This window comes from Carcharodon carcharias (genome assembly GCF_017639515.1).
Source record: "Carcharodon carcharias isolate sCarCar2 chromosome 24 unlocalized genomic scaffold, sCarCar2.pri SUPER_24_unloc_1, whole genome shotgun sequence".
Lineage (NCBI taxonomy): Eukaryota > Metazoa > Chordata > Chondrichthyes > Lamniformes > Lamnidae > Carcharodon > Carcharodon carcharias.
In genome coordinates this window covers 275,733-293,074 of record NW_024470584.1, presented here as the reverse complement: position 1 = coordinate 293,074, position 17,342 = coordinate 275,733, and the positions used below count along the sequence as shown (strand labels likewise).

General features: G+C 61.3%; 1 protein-coding gene across 1 annotated transcript in view; it reads right to left on the bottom strand.

The window, feature by feature from the left end:
• Positions 1 to 17,342, bottom strand: part of copa (COPI coat complex subunit alpha) — a 200,148-nt gene that overhangs the window by 154,103 nt on the left and 28,703 nt on the right. Inside the window, exons 2-3 of the mRNA XM_041180630.1 lie at positions 7,884 to 7,979; positions 2,874 to 2,933 (exon numbers count right to left, since the gene is read on the bottom strand). Coding sequence (XP_041036564.1) covers positions 2,874 to 2,933; positions 7,884 to 7,979 — 156 coding nt within the window. The remainder of the gene's footprint in view (positions 1 to 2,873; positions 2,934 to 7,883; positions 7,980 to 17,342) is intronic.

Below are 17,342 nucleotides of genomic sequence, written 5' to 3'. Positions count from 1 at the left end.
CAGCGAGAGAGGGAGAGACAGCGAGAGAGTGAGAGACAGCGAGAGAGGGAGAGACAGTGAGAGAGGGAGACAGTGAGAGAGAGGGAGACAGTGAGAGAGGGAGAGACAGCGAGAGAGGGAGACAGTGAGAGAGAGAGAGAGAGGCAATGAGAGAGACAGCGAGAGACAGAGAGACAGCACGAGAGAGAAAGGGGGACAGAGAGAGACAGAGAGAGAGCGAGAGAGAGAGACAAAGAGAGAGAGAGAGAGACAGAGAGGGAGACAGAGAGAGGGAGACAGAGAGAGGGAGACAGCAAGAGCGAGAAAGAGACAGAGAGCGAAAGAGTGAGAGAGACAGAGAGAGAGAGACCAAGAGCGAGAGAGAGAGAGAGCGAATGAGAGAAGGAGAAAGAAAGTGTATGAGAGAGAGTGTTCACAGTTGTCAAGATAGACTTCACTTCACCTTCCCTCTCCTCCTCTCCCTCTCTGCCCCACTTAGCCTCCCCTCCCCCTCTCTTTTCTCCTCCGGACTCACCCCTCTCCTCTCCCCATCCATTCCTTCCTGACCCACTCCTCACACTTTTCCCCTCCCCTCCCCACTCAGCCTCCCCACTCCTTCCATATCCACTCCTCCTCTCTCCTCTGCTCCCCATTCCTCCCACTCTCCTTCCCTCCCCACTCCTTCCCTACGCACGTCCCCCTCTCCTCCCTTCCCCACTCTGAGCCTCCCTACCTCTTCCCTCCCCACCCACTCCTCCTCTCCGCACACCTCCCTCTCCCCTTCCCTCCCCTGGGCTGGGAGAGAGAGTGAGGGGCAGGGGCTGGAGGGGAAGAGGGGCGAGGAAGGATAAGAGGGCAAGTGATGCAGAGGGGGGGAGGGTATGAAGAGCATAGGCGGGCGACGGCGAGGTGGTAAGGGAGGGTAATGGGGAGAAGGGGAGTAAGGGGGGGTAGGAGGGGAGTAAGGGGGGTAGGAGGGGAGTAAGGGGGGGTACGAGGGGTGTAAGGGGGGTAGGAGGGGAGTAAGGGGGGTAGGAGGGGAGTAAGGGGTGTAGGAGGGGAGTAAGGGAGTGTAGGAGGGGAGTAAGGGGGGTAGGAGGGGAGTAAGGGGGGTAGGAGGGGAGTAAGGGGGGTAGGAGGGGAGTAAGGGAGTGTAGGAGGGGAGTAAGGGGGGTAGGAGGGGAGTAAGGGGGGTAGGAGGGGAGTAAGGGGGTAGGAGGGGAGTAAGGGGGTAGGAGGGGAGTAAGGGGGGTAGGAGGGGAGTAAGGGGGTGTAGGAGGGGAGTAAGGGGGGGTAGGAGGGGAGGAAGGGGGGGTAGGAAGGGAGGAAGGAGGATAGGAGGGGAGGAAGGGGGGTAGGAGGGGAGGAAGGGGGGGTAGGAAGGGAGTAAGGAGGATAGGAGGGGAGGAAGGGGGTAGGAGGGGAGGAAGGGGGGTAGGAGGGGAGTAAGGGGGGTAGGAAGGGAGTAAGGAGGATAGGAGGGGAGGATAGGAGGGGAGGAAGGGGGTAGGAGGGTAGTAAGGGGGGTAGGAGGGGAGTAAGGGGGTAGGAGGGGAGTAAGGGGGGTAGGAGGGGAGTAAGGGAGTGTAGGAGGGGAGTAAGGGGGGGGTAGGAGGGGAGGAAGGGGGGTAGGAAGGGAGTAAGGAGGATAGGAGGGGAGGAAGGGGGGTAGGAGGGGAGGAAGGGGGGTAGGAAGGGAGTAAGGAGGATAGGAGGGGAGGAAGGGGGGTAGGAGGGTAGTAAGGGGGGTAGGAGGGTAGTAAGGGGGGTAGGAGGGGAGTAAGGGGCGTATTAGGGGAGTAAGGGGGGGTAGGAGGGGAGTAAGGGGGGTAGGAGGGGAGTAAGGGGGGTAGGAGGGGAGTAAGGGGGGTAGGAGGGGAGTAAGGGGGGTAGGAAGGGAGTAAGGGGGGTAGGAGGGGAGTAAGGGGGGTAGGAGGGGAGTAAGGGGGGTAGGAGGGGAGGAAGGAGGGTAGGAGGGTAGCAAGGGGGGTAGGAGGGGAGTAAGGGGGGTAGGAGGGGAATAAGGGGGGTAGGAGGGGAGTAAGGGGGGTAGGAGGGGAGTAAGGGGGGTAGGAGGGGAGTAAGGGGGGTAGGAGGGGAGTAAGGGGGTGTAGGAGGGGAGTAAGGGGGGTAGGAGGGGAGTAAGGGGGGTAGGATGGGAGTAAGGGGGGTAGGAGGGGAGTAAGGGGGGTAGGAGGGGAGTAAGGGGGGTAGGAGGGGAGGAAGGAGGGTAGGAGGGTAGCAAGGGGGGTAGGAGGGGAGTAAGGGGGTAGGAGGGGAGTAAGGGGGGTAGGAGGGGAGTAAGGGGGGTAGGAGGGGAGTAAGGGGGGTAGGAGGGGAGTAAAGGGGGTAGGAGGGGAGTAAGGGGGGTAGGAGGGGAGGAAGGAGGGTAGGAGGGTAGCAAGGGGGGTAGGAGGGGATTAAGGGGAGTAGGAGGGGAGGAAGGGGGGTAGGAGGGGAGGAAGGGGGGTAGGAGGGTAGCAAGGGGGTAGGAGGGGAGTAAGGGGGGGTACGAGGGGTGTAAGGGGGGTAGGAGGGGAGTAAGGGGGGTGGGAGGGGAGTAAGGGGGGTAGGAGGGGAGGAAGGAGGGTAGGAGGGTAGCAAGGGGGGTAGGAGGGGATTAAGGGGGGTAGGAGGGGAGGAAGGGGGGTAGGAGGGGAGGAAGGGGGGTAGGAGGGTAGCAAGGGGGTAGGAGGGGAGTAAGGGGGGGTACGAGGGGTGTAAGGGGGGTAGGAGGGGAGTAAGGGGGGTGGGAGGGGAGTAAGGGGGGGTAGGAGGGGAGTAAGGGAGATAGGAGGGGAGTAAGGGAGATAGGAGGGGAGTAAGGGGAGGTAGGAGGCGAGTAAGGGGGTAGGAGTGGAGTAAGGGGGGGTTAGTAAGTACACAGCGATTACCCGGGTCAGGTCCGTTCCATATTTACGGCTGAGTTCATCCAGGGTCAACTTGTGGTCCTCCTGTGGGGGTAAAGGCAAAAGGTTAGGAAGTTATCCTCCAATATCAGAACAGGAAGAGGCCATTCAGCCCCTCTCGATCCTGCTACACAGGAACAGGTGGATGCCATTCAGCCCCTCGTGAGTCTGCTACACAGGAAGTGGCCATTCAGCCCCTCTCAATCCTGTTACACAGGAACAGGAAGAGGCCATTCAGCCCCTCATGAGCCAGTTACACAGGAACAGGAAGAGGCCATTCAGCCCCCTGTGAGTCGGCTACACAGGAAGTGGCCATTCAGCCCCTCTCAATCCTGTTACACAGGAACAGGAAGAGGCCATTCAGCCCCTCATGAGCCAGTTACACAGGAACAGGAAGAGGCCATTCAGCCCCCTGTGAGTCGGCTACACAGGAACAGGAGGCAGCCATTCAGCCCCTCTCAATCCTGCTACACAGGAACAGGAAGAGGCTATTCAGCCCCTCTCAATACGGTTCCACAGGAACAGGAGGAGGCCATTCAGCCCCTCTCAAGCCTGTTAACCAAGAATGCCCCTCTGACCCTTGAAAAAGAGAGAGGGGGAGATGGGAAAGGGACGGGGGTGAGGGGAAAAGGACAGGGGGAGAGGGGAAAGGGACAAGGGGAGAGGGGAAGGGGACATGGGGAGAGGGGGAAAGGGACAGGGGGTGAGAGGAAAAGGACAGGGGGCAAGGGGAAAGGGACAGGGGGCGAGGGGCAAGGGAGAGGGGAAGGGACAGGGGGAGAGTATGAAAAGGACGGGGGAGAGGGGGAAAGGGACAGGGGGAGAGGGGGAAAGGGACAGGGGGAGAGGGGAAAGGGGCAAGGGGAGAGGGGGAAAGGGACAGGGGGAGAGGGGGAAAGGGACAGGGGGAGAGGGGAAAGGGACAGGGGGAGAGGGGAAAGGGACAGGGGGAGAGGGGGAAAGGGACAGGGGGAGAGGGGGAAAGGGACAGGGGGAGAGGGGAAAGGGACAGGGGGCGAGGGGAAGGGGACAGGGGGAGAGGGGGAAAGGGACAGGGGGAAATGGACAGGGGAAGAGGGGAAAGGGACAGGGGGAGAGGGGAAAGGGACAGAGGGAGTGGGGTAAAGGGACAGGGGGAGAGGGGAAAGGGACAGGGGGAGAGGGGAAGGGGACAGGGGGAGAGGGGGAAAGGGACAGGGGAAGAGGGGGAAAGGGACAGGGGGAGTGGGAAAAGGGACAGGGGGAGAGAGGGAGAGGGACAGGGGGAGAGGGGAAAGGGACAGGGGGAGAGAGGGAGAGGGACAGGGGGAGAGGGGAAATGGACAGGGGGAGAGGGGAAAGGGACAGGGGGAGAGGGGGAAAGGGACAGGGGGAGTGGGAAAGGGACAGGGGGAGAGGGGAAGGGACAGGGGGAGAGGGGAAAGGAACAGGGGGAGAGGGGGAAAGGGACAGGGGGAGAGGGGAAAGGGACAGGGGGAGAGGGGAAGGGGACACGGGGAGAGGGGGGAAGGGACAGGGGGAGAGGGGGAAAGGGACAGGGGGAGAGGGGGAAAGGGACAGGGGGAGAGGGGAAAGGGACAGGGGGAGAGGGGAAAGGGACAGGGGGAGAGGGGGAAAGGGACAGGGGGAGAGGGGAAAGGGACAGGGGGAGAGGGGGAAAGGGACAGGGGGAGAGGGGGAAAGGGACAGGGGGAGAGGGGAAGGGACAGGGGGAGAGGGGAAAGGGACAGGGGGAGAGGGGAAAAGGGACAGGGGGAGAGGGGGAAAGGGACAGGGGGAGAGGGGAAAGGGACAGGGGGAGAGGGGGAAAGGGACAGGGGGAGAGGGGAAAGGGACAGGGGGAGAGGGGGAAAGGGACAGGGGGAAATGGACAGGGGAAGAGGGGAAAGGGACAGGGGGAGAGGGGGAAAGGGACAGGGGGAAATGGACAGGGGAAGAGGGGAAAGGGACAGGGGGAGAGGGGAAAGGGACAGGGGAAGAGGGGGAAAGGGACAGGGGGAGTGGGGAAAGGGACAGGGGGAGTGGGAAAAGGGACAGGGGGAGAGGGGAAAGGGACAGGGGGAGTGGGAAAAGGGACAGGGGGAGAGGGGGAAAGGGACAGGGGGAGAGGGGGAAAGGGACAGGGGGAGAGGGGAAAGGGACAGGGGGAGAGGGGAAAGGGACAGGGGGAGAGGGGAAAGGAACAGGGGGAGAGGGGGAAAGGGACAGGGGGAGAGGGGAAAGGGACAGGGGGAGAGGGGAAGGCGACACGGGGAGAGGGGGAAAGGGACAGGGGGAGAGGGGAAAGGGACAGGGGGAGAGGGGGAAAGGGACAGGGGGAGAGGGGAAATGGACAGGGGGAGAGGGGAAAGGGACAGGGGGAGAGGGGAAAGGAACAGGGGGAGAGGGGAAAGGGACAGGGGGAGAGGGGAAAGGGACAGGGGGAGAGGGGAAAGGGACAGGGGGAGAGGGGAAAGGGACTGGGGGAGAGGGGGAAAGGGACAGGGGGAGAGGGGAAAGGGACAGGGGGAGAGGCGAAAGGGACAGGGGGAGAGGGGAAGGGGACAGGGGGAGAGGGGGGAAGGGACAGGGGGAGAGGGGAAAGGGACAGGGGGAGAGGGGGAAAGGGACAGGGCGAGAGGGGAAAGGGACAGGGGGAGAGGGGGAAAGGGACAGGGCGAGAGGGGAAAGGGACAGGGGGAGAGGGGGAAAGGGACAGGGGGAGAGGGGGAAAGGGACAGGGCGAGAGGGGAAAGGGACAAGGGGAGAGGGGAAGGGGACACGGGGAGAGGGGGAAAGGGACAGAGGGGGAGGGGGAAAGGGACAGAGGGAGAGGGGGAAAGGGACAGGGCGAGAGGGCGAAATGGACAGGGGAACAGGGTGAGAGGGGAAAAGGGACAGGGGGAGACTAGGATAGGGACAGGGGGAGAGGGGGAAAGGGACAGGGGGAGAGGGGAAAGGGACATGGGGAGTGGGGGGAAGGGACAGGGGCAGAGGGGAAAGCGAAAGGGGGAGAAGGGGAAAGGGGCAGGGGGAGAGGGGGAAAGGGACAGGGGGAGAGGGGAAAGGGGCAGGGGGAGAGGGGAAGGGGACAGGGGGAGAGGGGAAAGTCACAGGGGGAGAGGGGAAAGGGACAGGGGGAGAGGGGAAAGGGACAGGGGGAGAGAGGGAGAGGGACAGGGGGAGAGGGGAAAGGGACAGGGGGAGAGAGGGAGAGGGACAGGGGGAGAGGGGAAAGGGACAGGGGGAGAGAGGGAGAGGGACAGGGGGAGAGGGGAAATGGACAGGGGGAGAGGGGAAAGGGGCAGGGGGGAGAGGGGAAAGGGACAGGGGGAGAGGGGAAAGGGACAGGGGGAGAGGGGAAAGGGACAGGGGGAGAGGGGAAAGGGACAGGGGGAGAGGGGAAAGGGACAGGGGGAGAGGGGAAAGGGACAGGGGGAGAGGGGAAAGGGACAGGGGGAGAGGGGAAAGGGACAAGGGGAGAGGGGAAGGGGACACGGGGAGAGGGGGAAAGGGACAGAGGGGGAGGGGGAAAGGGACAGAGGGAGAGAGGGAAAGGAACAGGGCGAGAGGGCGAAATGGACAGGGGAACAGGGTGAGAGGGGAAAAGGGACAGGGGGAGACTAGGATAGGGACAGGGGGAGAGGGGAAAGGGACAGGGGGAGAGGGGAAAGGGACAGGGGGAGAGGGGAAAGGGACAGGGGGAGAGGGGAAAGGGACAGGGGGAGAGGGGGAAAGGGACAGGGGGAGAGGGGGAAAGGGACATGGGGAGTGGGGGGAAGGGACAGGGGCAGAGGGGAAAGGGACAGGGGGAGAGGGGAAAGGGACAGGGGGAGAGGGGAAAGGGACAGGGGGAGAGGGGAAGGGGACAGGGGGAGAGGGGAAAGGGACAGGGGGAGAGGGGAAAGGGACAGGGGGAGAGGGGAAGGGGACAGGGGGAGAGGGGAAAGTCACAGGGGGAGAGGGGAAAGGGACAGGGGGAGAGGGGAAAGGGACAGGGGGAGAGGGGAAAGGGACAGGGGGAGAGGGGGAAAGGGACAGGGGGAGAGAGGGAGAGGGACAGGGGGAGAGGGGAAAGGGACAGGGGGAGAGGGGAAAGGGACAGGGGGAGAGGGGAAAGGGGCAGGGGGAGAGGGGAAAGGGACAGGGGGAGAGGGGAAAGGGACAGGGGGAGAGGGGAGAGGGGAAAGGGACAGGGGGAGAAGGGAAAGGGACAGGGGAGAGGGGAAAGGGACAGGGGGAGAGGGGGAAAGGGACAGGGGGAGAGGGGAAAGGGACAGGGGGAGAGGGGAAAGGGACAGGGGGAGAGGGGAAAGGGACAGGGGGAGAGGGGAAAGGGGACAGGGGGAGAGGGGAAATGGACAGGGGGAGAGGGGAAAGGGACAGGGGGAGAGGGGGAAAGGGACAGGGGGAGAGGGGAAATGGACAGGGGGAGAGGGGAAAGGGACAGGGGGAGAGGGGAAAGGAACAGGGGGAGAGGGGGAAAGGGACAGGGGGAGAGGGGAAAGGGACAGGGGGAGAGGGGAAAGGGACAGGGGGAGAGGGGAAAGGGACAGGGGGAGATGGGAAGGAGACAGTGGGAGAGGATAGGAGGCAGTCGACAGGAAGGGGAGGCCATGTAAGTGGAAGAGTGGGAGATGTGGAGAAGGGGAGAGATAGAGGGTGAGGTGTAAAATTGGAGGTGGAGGGAGGAAGCAGGAGTTAGAGCTGGAGCAGGAAAGGGGAGGGCTCGGCTAGTGCAGAGGGGGTGGGGATTGGGGAGACGAGCGTGGTGGGGAGTGGAAGAGTTGAGGGGGAGGGGTGACGACGCAAGGGAGGAGCGAGAGAGGGATAGGGGAATCAGGGTTAGAGGGTGATAGAGTGAGGGGAAGGGAGGAGGAAGGGATAATGGGGGAGGGGGAAAGTGGGAGACAGTGAAGCGGTGGGGGGGAAGAGGGGAGTGTGAAGGGGAAAGAGTAGAGGGAAAGGGGGGGATTAGCTGGGCATAGGGGGGCAGTGGGGAGGCGAGACACTCACCATGGTCACCTCTTTCTTCAGCTCATCCATATCCTTCTTGACCTTTTTCTTCTTGGCATTATCTGACGTGTCGGTGGGAGTGTATTCCCGTCCTTTCTGAGGGCGATAGAGACAGCAACGCAGGTCAGGCACATTCCAACAAGGCTTCCTCCTCACCAACCAACAAACTGGGCACTTAGTCACTCAGGCCCTGTTTCTGATCTCCGGAGGGTCAGTAATGAGGGAGTGCTGCACTGTCGTGGGAGTCAGTGCTGAGGGAGAGCTGCACTGTCGGAGGGTCAGTACTGAGGGAGTGCTGCACGGTCGGGGGGTCAGTACTGAGGTAGCTCTGCACTGTCGGAGGGTCAGTACTGAGGGAGTGCTGCACTGTCGGAGGGTCAGTACTGAGGGAATGCTGCACTGTCAGAGGGTCAGTACTGAGGGAGTGCTGCACTGTCAGAGGGTCAGTACTGAGGGAGTGCTGCACTGTCAGAGGGTCAGTACTGAGGGAGTGCTGCACTGTCAGAGGGTCAGTACTGAGGGAGTGCTGCCCTGTCGGAGAGTCAGTACTGAGGGAGTGCTGCACTGTCGGAGGGTCGGTGCTGAGGGAGTGCTGCACTGTAGGAGGGTCAGTACTGAGGGTGTGCTGCACTATGGGAGGGTCAGTACTGAGGGAGTGCTGCACTGTCAGAGGGTCGGTGCTGAGGGAGTGCTGCACTGTAGGAGGGTCAGTACTGAGGGTGTGCTGCACTATGGGAGGGTCAGTACTGAGGGAGTGCCGCACTGTCGGAGGGTCAGTACTGAGGGAGTGCTGCATTGCCGGGGGTTCAGTACTGAGGTCGTGCTGCACTGTCGGAGGGTCGGTGCTGAGGGAGTGCCGCACTGTCGGAGGGTCAGTACTGAGGGAGTGCTGCACTGTCGGAGGGTCAGTACTGAGGGAGTGCTGCACTGTCGGAGGGTCAGTACTGAGGGATTGCTGCACTGTCAGAGGGTCAGTACTGAGGGATTGCTGCACTGTCAGAGGGTCAGTACTGAGGGAGAGCTGCACTGTTGGAGGGTCAGTACTGAGGGAGAGCTGCACTGTCGGACGGTCAGTACTGAGGGTGTGCTGCACTGTTGGGGGGGCAGTACTGAGGTAGTGCTGCACTGTCGGAGGGTCAGTACTGAGGGAGTGCCGCACTGTCGGAGGGTCAGTACTGAGGGAGTGCTGCACTGCCGGGGGTTCAGTACTGAGGTCGTGCTGCACTGTCGGAGGGTCGGTGCTGAGGGAGTGCCGCACTGTCGGAAGGTCAGTACTGAGGGAGTGCTGCACTGTCGGAGGGTCAGTACTGAGGGAGTGCTGCACTGTCGGAGGGTCAGTACTGAGGGATTGCTGCACTGTCAGAGGGTCAGTACTGAGGGATTGCTGCACTGTCAGAGGGTCAGTACTGAGGGAGAGCTGCACTGTTGGAGGGTCAGTACTGAGGGAGTGCTGCACTGTCGGACGGTCAGTACTGAGGGAGTGCTGCACTGTCGGGGGGTCAGTACTGAGGTAGTGCTGCACTCTCGGAGGCTCGAGGCTGAGGGAGTGCTGCACTGTGACAAGGTCATTACTGAGGGAGTGCTGCACTGTCAGAGGGTCAGTACTGAGGGAGTGCTGCACTGTCGGAGGGTCAGTGTTGAGGGAGTGCTGCACTGTCGGAGGGTCAGTACTGAGGGAGTGCTGCACTGTCGGAGGGTCAGTACTGAGGGAGCGCTGCACTGTCGGAGGGTAAGTACTGAGGGAGAGCTGCACTGTCGGAGGGTAGGTACTGAGGGAGAGCTGCACTGTCAGAGGGTCAGTACTAAGGGAGAGCTGCACTGTCGGAGGGTCAGTGTTGAGGGAGTGCTGCACTGTCGGAGGGTCAGTGCTGAGGTAGTGCTGCACTGTCGGAGGGTCAGTACTGAGGGAGTGCTGCACTGTCAGAGGGTCAGTACTGAAGGAGTGCCGCACTGTCGTAGGGTCAGTACTGAGGGAGTGCCGCACTATGGGAGGGTCGGTACTGAGGGAGTGCCGCACTGTCGGAGGGTCAGTACTGAGGGAGTGCTGCACTGTCGGAGGGTCAGTACTGAGGGAGTGCTGCACTGTCGGGGGGTCAGTACTGAGATAGTGCTGCACTGTCAGAGAGTCAGTACTGAGGGAGTGCTGCACTGTCAGAGGGTCAGTACTGAGGGAGTGCTGCACTGTCGGGGGGTCAGTACTGAGGTAGTGCTGCACTGTCAGAGGGTCAGTACTGAGGGGGTGCTGCACTGTCGGAGGGTCAGTACTGAGGGAGTGCTGCACTGTCGGAGGGTTGGTGCTGAGGGAGTGCGACACTGTCAGAGGGTCAGTACTGAGGGAGAGCTGCACTGTCGGAGGGTCAGTACTGAGGGAGTGCTGCACTGTCGGAGGGTCGGTGCTGAGGGAGTGCGACACAGTCAGAGGGTCAGTACTGAGGGAGAGATGCACTGTCGGAGGGTCAGTACTGAGGGAGAGCTGCACTGTCGGAGGATCAGTACTGAGGGAGTGCTGCACTGCCAGAGGGTCAGTTTTGAGGGAGAGCTGCACAGTCGGAGGGTCGGTGCTGAGGGAGTGCGACACTGTCAGAGGGTCAGTACTGAGGGAGAGCTGCATTGTCGGAGGGTCCGTACTGAGGGATTGCTGCACTGTAGGAGGGTCACTAATGAGGGATTGCTGCACTGTCAGAGGGTAAGTACTGAGGGAGAGCTGCACTGTCGGAGGGTCAGTACTGAGGGAGTGCTGCACTGTCGGACGGTCAGTACTGAGGGTGTGCTGCACTGTCGGGGGGGCAGTACTGAGGGAATGCTGCACTGTCGGGGGAGAACTACTGAGGGTGTGCTGCACTGTCGGGGGGGCAGTACTGAGGTAGTGCTGCACTGTAGGAGGGTCAGTACTGAGGGAGTGCTGCACTGTCGGAGGCTCGATGCTGAGGGAGTGCTGCACTGTCAGAGGGTCAGTACTGAGGGAGAGCTGCACTGTCAGAGGGTCAGTACTGAGGGAGAGCTGCACTGTCGGAGGGTCAGTGTTGAGGGAGTGCTGCACTGTCAGAGGGTCAGTACTGAGGGAGAGCTGCACTTTCGGAGGGTCAGTGTTGAGGGAGTGCTGCACTAGGAGGGTCAGTGCTGAGGCACTGCTGCTCTGTCGGAGGGTCAGTACTGAGGGAGTGCTGCACTGTCAGAGGGTCAGTACTGAGGGAGAGCTGCACTGTCGGAGGGTCAGTGTTGAGGGAGTGCTGCACTAGGAGGGTCAGTGCTGAGGCACTGCTGCTCTGTCGGAGGGTCAGTGCTGAGGCAGTGCTGCACTGTCGGAGGGTCAGTACTGAGGGAGTGCTGCACTGTCAGATGGTCAGTACTGAAGGAGTGCCGCAGTGTCGCAGGGTCAGTACTGAGGGAGTGCCGCACTATGGGAGGGTCAGTACTGAGGGAGTGCCGCACTGTCGGAGGGTCCGTACTGAGGGAGTGCTGCATTGTCGGAGGGTCAGTACTGAGGGAGTGCTGCACTGTCGGAGGGTCAGTACTAAGGGAGTGCTGCACTGTCGGAGGGTTGGTGCTGAGGGAGTGCGACACTGTCAGAGGGTCAGTACTGAGGGAGAGCTGCACTGTCGGAGGGTCAGTACTGAGGGAGTGCTGCACTGTCGGAGGGTAAGTACTGAGGGAGAGCTGCACTGTCGGAGGGTAGGTACTGAGGGAGTGCTGCACTGTCAGAGGGTCAGTACTAAGGGAGAGCTGCACTGTCGAAGGGTCAGTGTTGAGGGAGTGCTGCACTGTCGGAGGGTCAGTGCTGAGGTAGTGCTGCACTGTCGGAGGGTCAGTACTGAGGGAGTGCTGCACTGTCAGAGGGTCAGTACTGAAGGAGTGCCGCACTGTCGTAGGGTCAGTACTGAGGGAGTGCCGCACTATGGGAGGGTCGGTACTGAGGGAGTGCCGCACTGTCGGAGGGTCAGTACTGAGGGAGTGCTGCACTGTCGGAGGGTCAGTACTGAGGGAGTGCTGCACTGTCGGGGGGTCAGTACTGAGATAGTGCTGCACTGTCAGAGAGTCAGTACTGAGGGACTGCTGCACTGTCAGAGGGTCAGTACTGAGGGAGTGCTGCACTGTCGGGGGGTCAGTACTGAGGTAGTGCTGCACTGTCAGAGGGTCAGTACTGAGGGGGTGCTGCACTGTCGGAGGGTCAGTACTGAGGGAGTGCTGCACTGTCGGAGGGTTGGTGCTGAGGGAGTGCGACACTGTCAGAGGGTCAGTACTGAGGGAGAGCTGCACTGTCGGAGGGTCAGTACTGAGGGAGTGCTGCACTGTCGGAGGGTCGGTGCTGAGGGAGTGCGACACAGTCAGAGGGTCAGTACTGAGGGAGAGATGCACTGTCGGAGGGTCAGTACTGAGGGAGAGCTGCACTGTCGGAGGATCAGTACTGAGGGAGTGCTGCACTGCCAGAGGGTCAGTTTTGAGGGAGAGCTGCACAGTCGGAGGGTCGGTGCTGAGGGAGTGCGACACTGTCAGAGGGTCAGTAATGAGGGAGAGCTGCACTGTCGGAGGGTCCGTACTGAGGGATTGCTGCACTGTAGGAAGGTCACTAATGAGGGATTGCTGCACTGTCAGAGGGTAAGTACTGAGGGAGAGCTGCACTGTCGGAGGGTCAGTACTGAGGGAGTGCTGCACTGTCGGACGGTCAGTACTGAGGGTGTGCTGCACTGTCGGGGGGGCAGTACTGAGGGAATGCTGCACTGTCGGGGGAGAACTACTGAGGGTGTGCTGCACTGTCGGGGGGGGCAGTACTGAGGTAGTGCTGCACTGTAGGAGGGTCAGTACTGAGGGAGTGCTGCACTGTCGGAGGCTCGATGCTGAGGGAGTGCTGCACTGTCAGAGGGTCAGTACTGAGGGAGAGCTGCACTGTCAGAGGGTCAGTACTGAGGGAGAGCTGCACTGTCGGAGGGTCAGTGTTGAGGGAGTGCTGCACTGTCAGAGGGTCAGTACTGAGGGAGAGCTGCACTTTCGGAGGGTCAGTGTTGAGGGAGTGCTGCACTAGGAGGGTCAGTGCTGAGGCACTGCTGCTCTGTCGGAGGGTCAGTACTGAGGGAGTGCTGCACTGTCAGAGGGTCAGTACTGAGGGAGAGCTGCACTGTCGGAGGGTCAGTGTTGAGGGAGTGCTGCACTGTAGGAGGGTCAGTGCTGAGGCAGTGCTGCACTGTCGGAGGGTCAGTACTGAGGGAGTGCTGCACTGTCAGATGGTCAGTACTGAAGGAGTGCCGCACTGTCGCAGGGTCAGTACTGAGGGAGTGCCGCGCTATGGGAGGGTCAGTACTGAGGGAGTGCCGCACTGTCGGAGGGTCCGTACTGAGGGAGTGCTGCACTGTCGGAGGGTCAGTACTGAGGGAGTGCTGCACTGTCGGAGGGTCAGTACTGAGGGAGTGCTGCACTGTCGGAGGGTTGGTGCTGAGGGAGTGCGACACTGTCAGAGGGTCAGTACTGAGGGAGAGCTGCACTGTCGGAGGGTCAGTACTGAGGGAGTGCTGCACTGTCGGAGGGTCGGTGCTGAGGGAGTGCGACACAGTCAGAGGGTCAGTACTGAGGGAGAGATGCACTGTCGGAGGGTCAGTACTGAGGGAGAGCTGCACTGTCGGAGGATCAGTACTGAGGGAGTGCTGCACTGCCAGAGGGTCAGTTTTGAGGGAGAGCTGCACAGTCGGAGGGTCGGTGCTGAGGGAGTGCGACACTGTCAGAGGGTCAGTACTGAGGGAGAGCTGCACTGTCGGAGGGTCCGTACTGAGGGATTGCTGCACTGTAGGAGGGTCACTAATGAGGGATTGCTGCACTGTCAGAGGGTAAGTACTGAGGGAGAGCTGCACTGTCGGAGGGTCAGTACCGAGGGAGTGCTGCACTGTCGGACGGTCAGTACTGAGGGTGTGCTGCACTGTCGGGGGGGCAGTACTGAGGGAATGCTGCACTGTCGGGGGAGAACTACTGAGGGTGTGCTGCACTGTCGGGGGGGCAGTACTGAGGTAGTGCTGCACTGTCGGAGGGTCAGTACTGAGGTAGTGCTGCACTCTCGGAGGCTCGATGCTGAGGGAGTGCTGCACTGTCAGAGGGTCAGTACTGAGGGAGTGCTGCACTGTCAGAGGGTCAGTACTGAGGGAGAGCTGCACTGTCGGAGGGTCAGTGTTGAGGGAGTGCTGCACTGTCAGAGGGTCAGTACTGAGGGAGAGCTGCACTTTCGGAGGGTCAGTGTTGAGGGAGTGCTGCACTAGGAGGGTCAGTGCTGAGGCACTGCTGCTCTGTCGGAGGGTCAGTACTGAGGGAGTGCTGCACTGTCAGAGGGTCAGTACTGAGGGTGAGCTGCACTGTCGGAGGGTCAGTGTTGAGGGAGTGCTGCACTGTAGGAGGGTCAGTGCTGAGGCAGTGCTGCACTGTCGGAGGGTCAGTACTGAGGGAGTGCTGCACTGTCAGATGGTCAGTACTGAAGGAGTGCCGCACTGTCGCAGGGTCAGTACTGAGGGAGTGCAGCACTATGGGAGGGTCAGTACTGAGGGAGTGCCGCACTGTCGGAGGGTCCGTACTGAGGGAGTGCTGCACTGTCGGAGGGTCAGTACTGAGGGAGTGCTGCACTGTCGGGGGGTCAGTACTGAGGTAGGGCTGCACTGTCGGACGGTCAGTGTTGAGGGAGTGCTGCACTGTTGGAGGGTCAGTGCTGAGGTAGTGCTGCACTGTCGGAGGGTCAGTACTGAGGGAGTGCTGCACTGTCAGAGGGTCAGTACTGAGGGAGTGCCGCACTGTCGGAGGGTCAGTACTGAGGGAGTGCCGCACTATGGGAGGGTCAGTACTGAGGGAGTGCCGCACTGTCGGAGGGTCAGTACTGTGGGAGTGCTGCACTGTCGGAGGGTCAGTACTGAGGGAGTGCTGCACTGTCAGAGGGTCAGTACTGAGGGAGTGCTGCACTGTCGGGGGGTCAGTACTGAGGTAGTGCTGCAGTGTCAGAGGGTCAGTACTGAGGGAGTGCCGCACTCTCGGAGGCTCGATGCTGAGGGAGTGCTGCACTGTCAGAGGGTCAGTACTGATGGGGTGCTGCACAGTCGGAGGGTCAGTACTGAGGGAGTGCTGCACTGTCGGAGGGTTGGTGCTGAGGGAGTACGACACTGTCAGAGGGTCAGTACTGAGGGAGAGCTGCACTGTCGGAGGGTCAGTACTGAGGGAGTGCTGCACTGTCGGAGGGTCGGTGCTGAGGGAGTGCGACACTGTCAGAGGGTCAGTACTGAGGGAGAGCTGCACTGTCGGAGGGTCAGTACTGAGGGAGAGCTGCACTGTCGGAGGGTCAGTACTGAGGGAGTGCTGCACTGTCAGAGGGTCAGTTTTGAGGGAGAGCTGCACTGTCGGAGGGTCGGTGCTGAGGGAGTGCGACACTGTCAGAGGGTCAGTACTGAGGGAGAGCTGCACTGTCGGAGGTTCCGTACTGAGGGAGTGCTGCACTGTCGGAGGGTCAGTACTGAGGGAGTGCTGCACTGTCGGAGAGTCAGTAGTGCGGGAGCGCTGCACTTTCAGAGGATCAGTACTGAGGGAGTGCTGCACTGTCGGAGGGTCAGTACTGAAGGAATGCTGCACTATTGGAGGGTCAGTACTGAGGGAGTGCTGCCCTGTCGGAGGGTCATAACTGAGGGAGTGCTGTACTGTCGGAGGTTCAGTACTGAGGTAGTGCTGCACTGTCAGAGGGTCAGTACTGAGGGAGTGCTGTACTGTCGGAGTTTCAGTACTGAGGGAGTGCTGCACTGTCGGGGGGTCAGTACTGAGGTAGTGCTGCACTGTCAGAGGGTCAGTACTGAGGGAGTGCTGCACTGTCGGAGGGTCAGTACTGAGGGAGTGCTGCACTGTCGGAGGGTCAGTACTGAGGGAGTGCTGCACTGTCGGGGGGTCAGTACTGAGGTAGTGCTGCACTGTCGGAGGCTCGATGCTGAGGGAGTGCTGCACTGTCAGAGGGTCAGTCCTGAGGGAGTGCTGCACTGTCGGAGGGTCAGTACTGAGGGAGTGCTGCACTGTCGGAGGGTCGGTGCTGAGGGAGTGCTGCACTGTCGGAGGGTCAGTACTGAGGGAGTGCCGCACTGTCGGAGGGTCAGTACTGAGGGAGTGCTGCACTGTCGGAGGCTCAGTACTGAGGGACGGCTGCACTGTCAGAGGGTCAGTACTGAAGGAGTGCTGCACTGTCAGAGGGTCAGTACTGAGTGAGTGCTGCACTGTCGGAGCGTCAGTACTGAGGGAGTGCTGCACTGTCAGAGGGTCAGTACTGAGGGAGTGCTGCACTGTCGGAGGGTCTGTACTGAGGGATTGCTGCACTGTCAGAGTGTCAGTACTGAGTGAGTGCTGCACTGTCGGAGGGTCAGTACTGAGGGAGTGCTGCACTGTCGGAGGGTCGGTGCTGAGGGAGTGCTACACTGTCGGAGGGTCAGTACTGAGGGAGTGCCTCACTGTACGAGGGTCAGTAGTGAGGGAGTGCTGCACTGTCGGAGGGTCAGTACTGAGGGAGTGCTGCACTGTCGGAGGGTCGGTGCTGAGGGAGTGCGACACAGTCAGAGGGTCAGTACTGAGGGAGAGATGCACTGTCGGAGGGTCAGTACTGAGGGAGAGCTGCACTGTCGGAGGATCAGTACTGAGGGAGTGCTGCACTGCCAGAGGGTCAGTTTTGAGGGAGAGCTGCACAGTCGGAGGGTCGGTGCTGAGGGAGTGCGACACTGTCAGAGGGTCAGTACTGAGGGAGAGCTGCACTGTCGGAGGGTCCGTACTGAGGGATTGCTGCACTGTAGGAGGGTCACTAATGAGGGATTGCTGCACTGTCAGAGGGTAAGTACTGAGGGAGAGTTGCACTGTCGGAGGGTCAGTACCGAGGGAGTGCTGCACTGTCGGACGGTCAGTACTGAGGGTGTGCTGCACTGTCGGGGGGGCAGTACTGAGGGAATGCTGCACTGTCGGGGGAGAACTACTGAGGGTGTGCTGCACTGTCGGGGGGGCAGTACTGAGGTAGTGCTGCACTGTAGGAGGGTCAGTACTGAGGGAGTGCTGCACTGTCGGAGGCTCGATGCTGAGGGAGTGCTGCACTGTCAGAGGGTCAGTACTGAGGGAGAGCTGCACTGTCAGAGGGTCAGTACTGAGGGAGAGCTGCACTGTCGGAGGGTCAGTGTTGAGGGAGTGCTGCACTGTCAGAGGGTCAGTACTGAGGGAGAGCTGCACTTTCGGAGGGTCAGTGTTGAGGGAGTGCTGCACTAGGAGGGTCAGTGCTGAGGCACTGCTGCTCTGTCGGAGGGTCAGTACTGAGGGAGTGCTGCACTGTCAGAGGGTCAGTACTGAGGGAGAGCTGCACTGTCGGAGGGTCAGTGTTGAGGGAGTGCTGCACTGTAGGAGGGTCAGTGCTGAGGCAGTGCTGCACTGTCGGAGGGTCAGTACTGAGGGAGTGCTGCACTGTCAGATGGTCAGTACTGAAGGAGT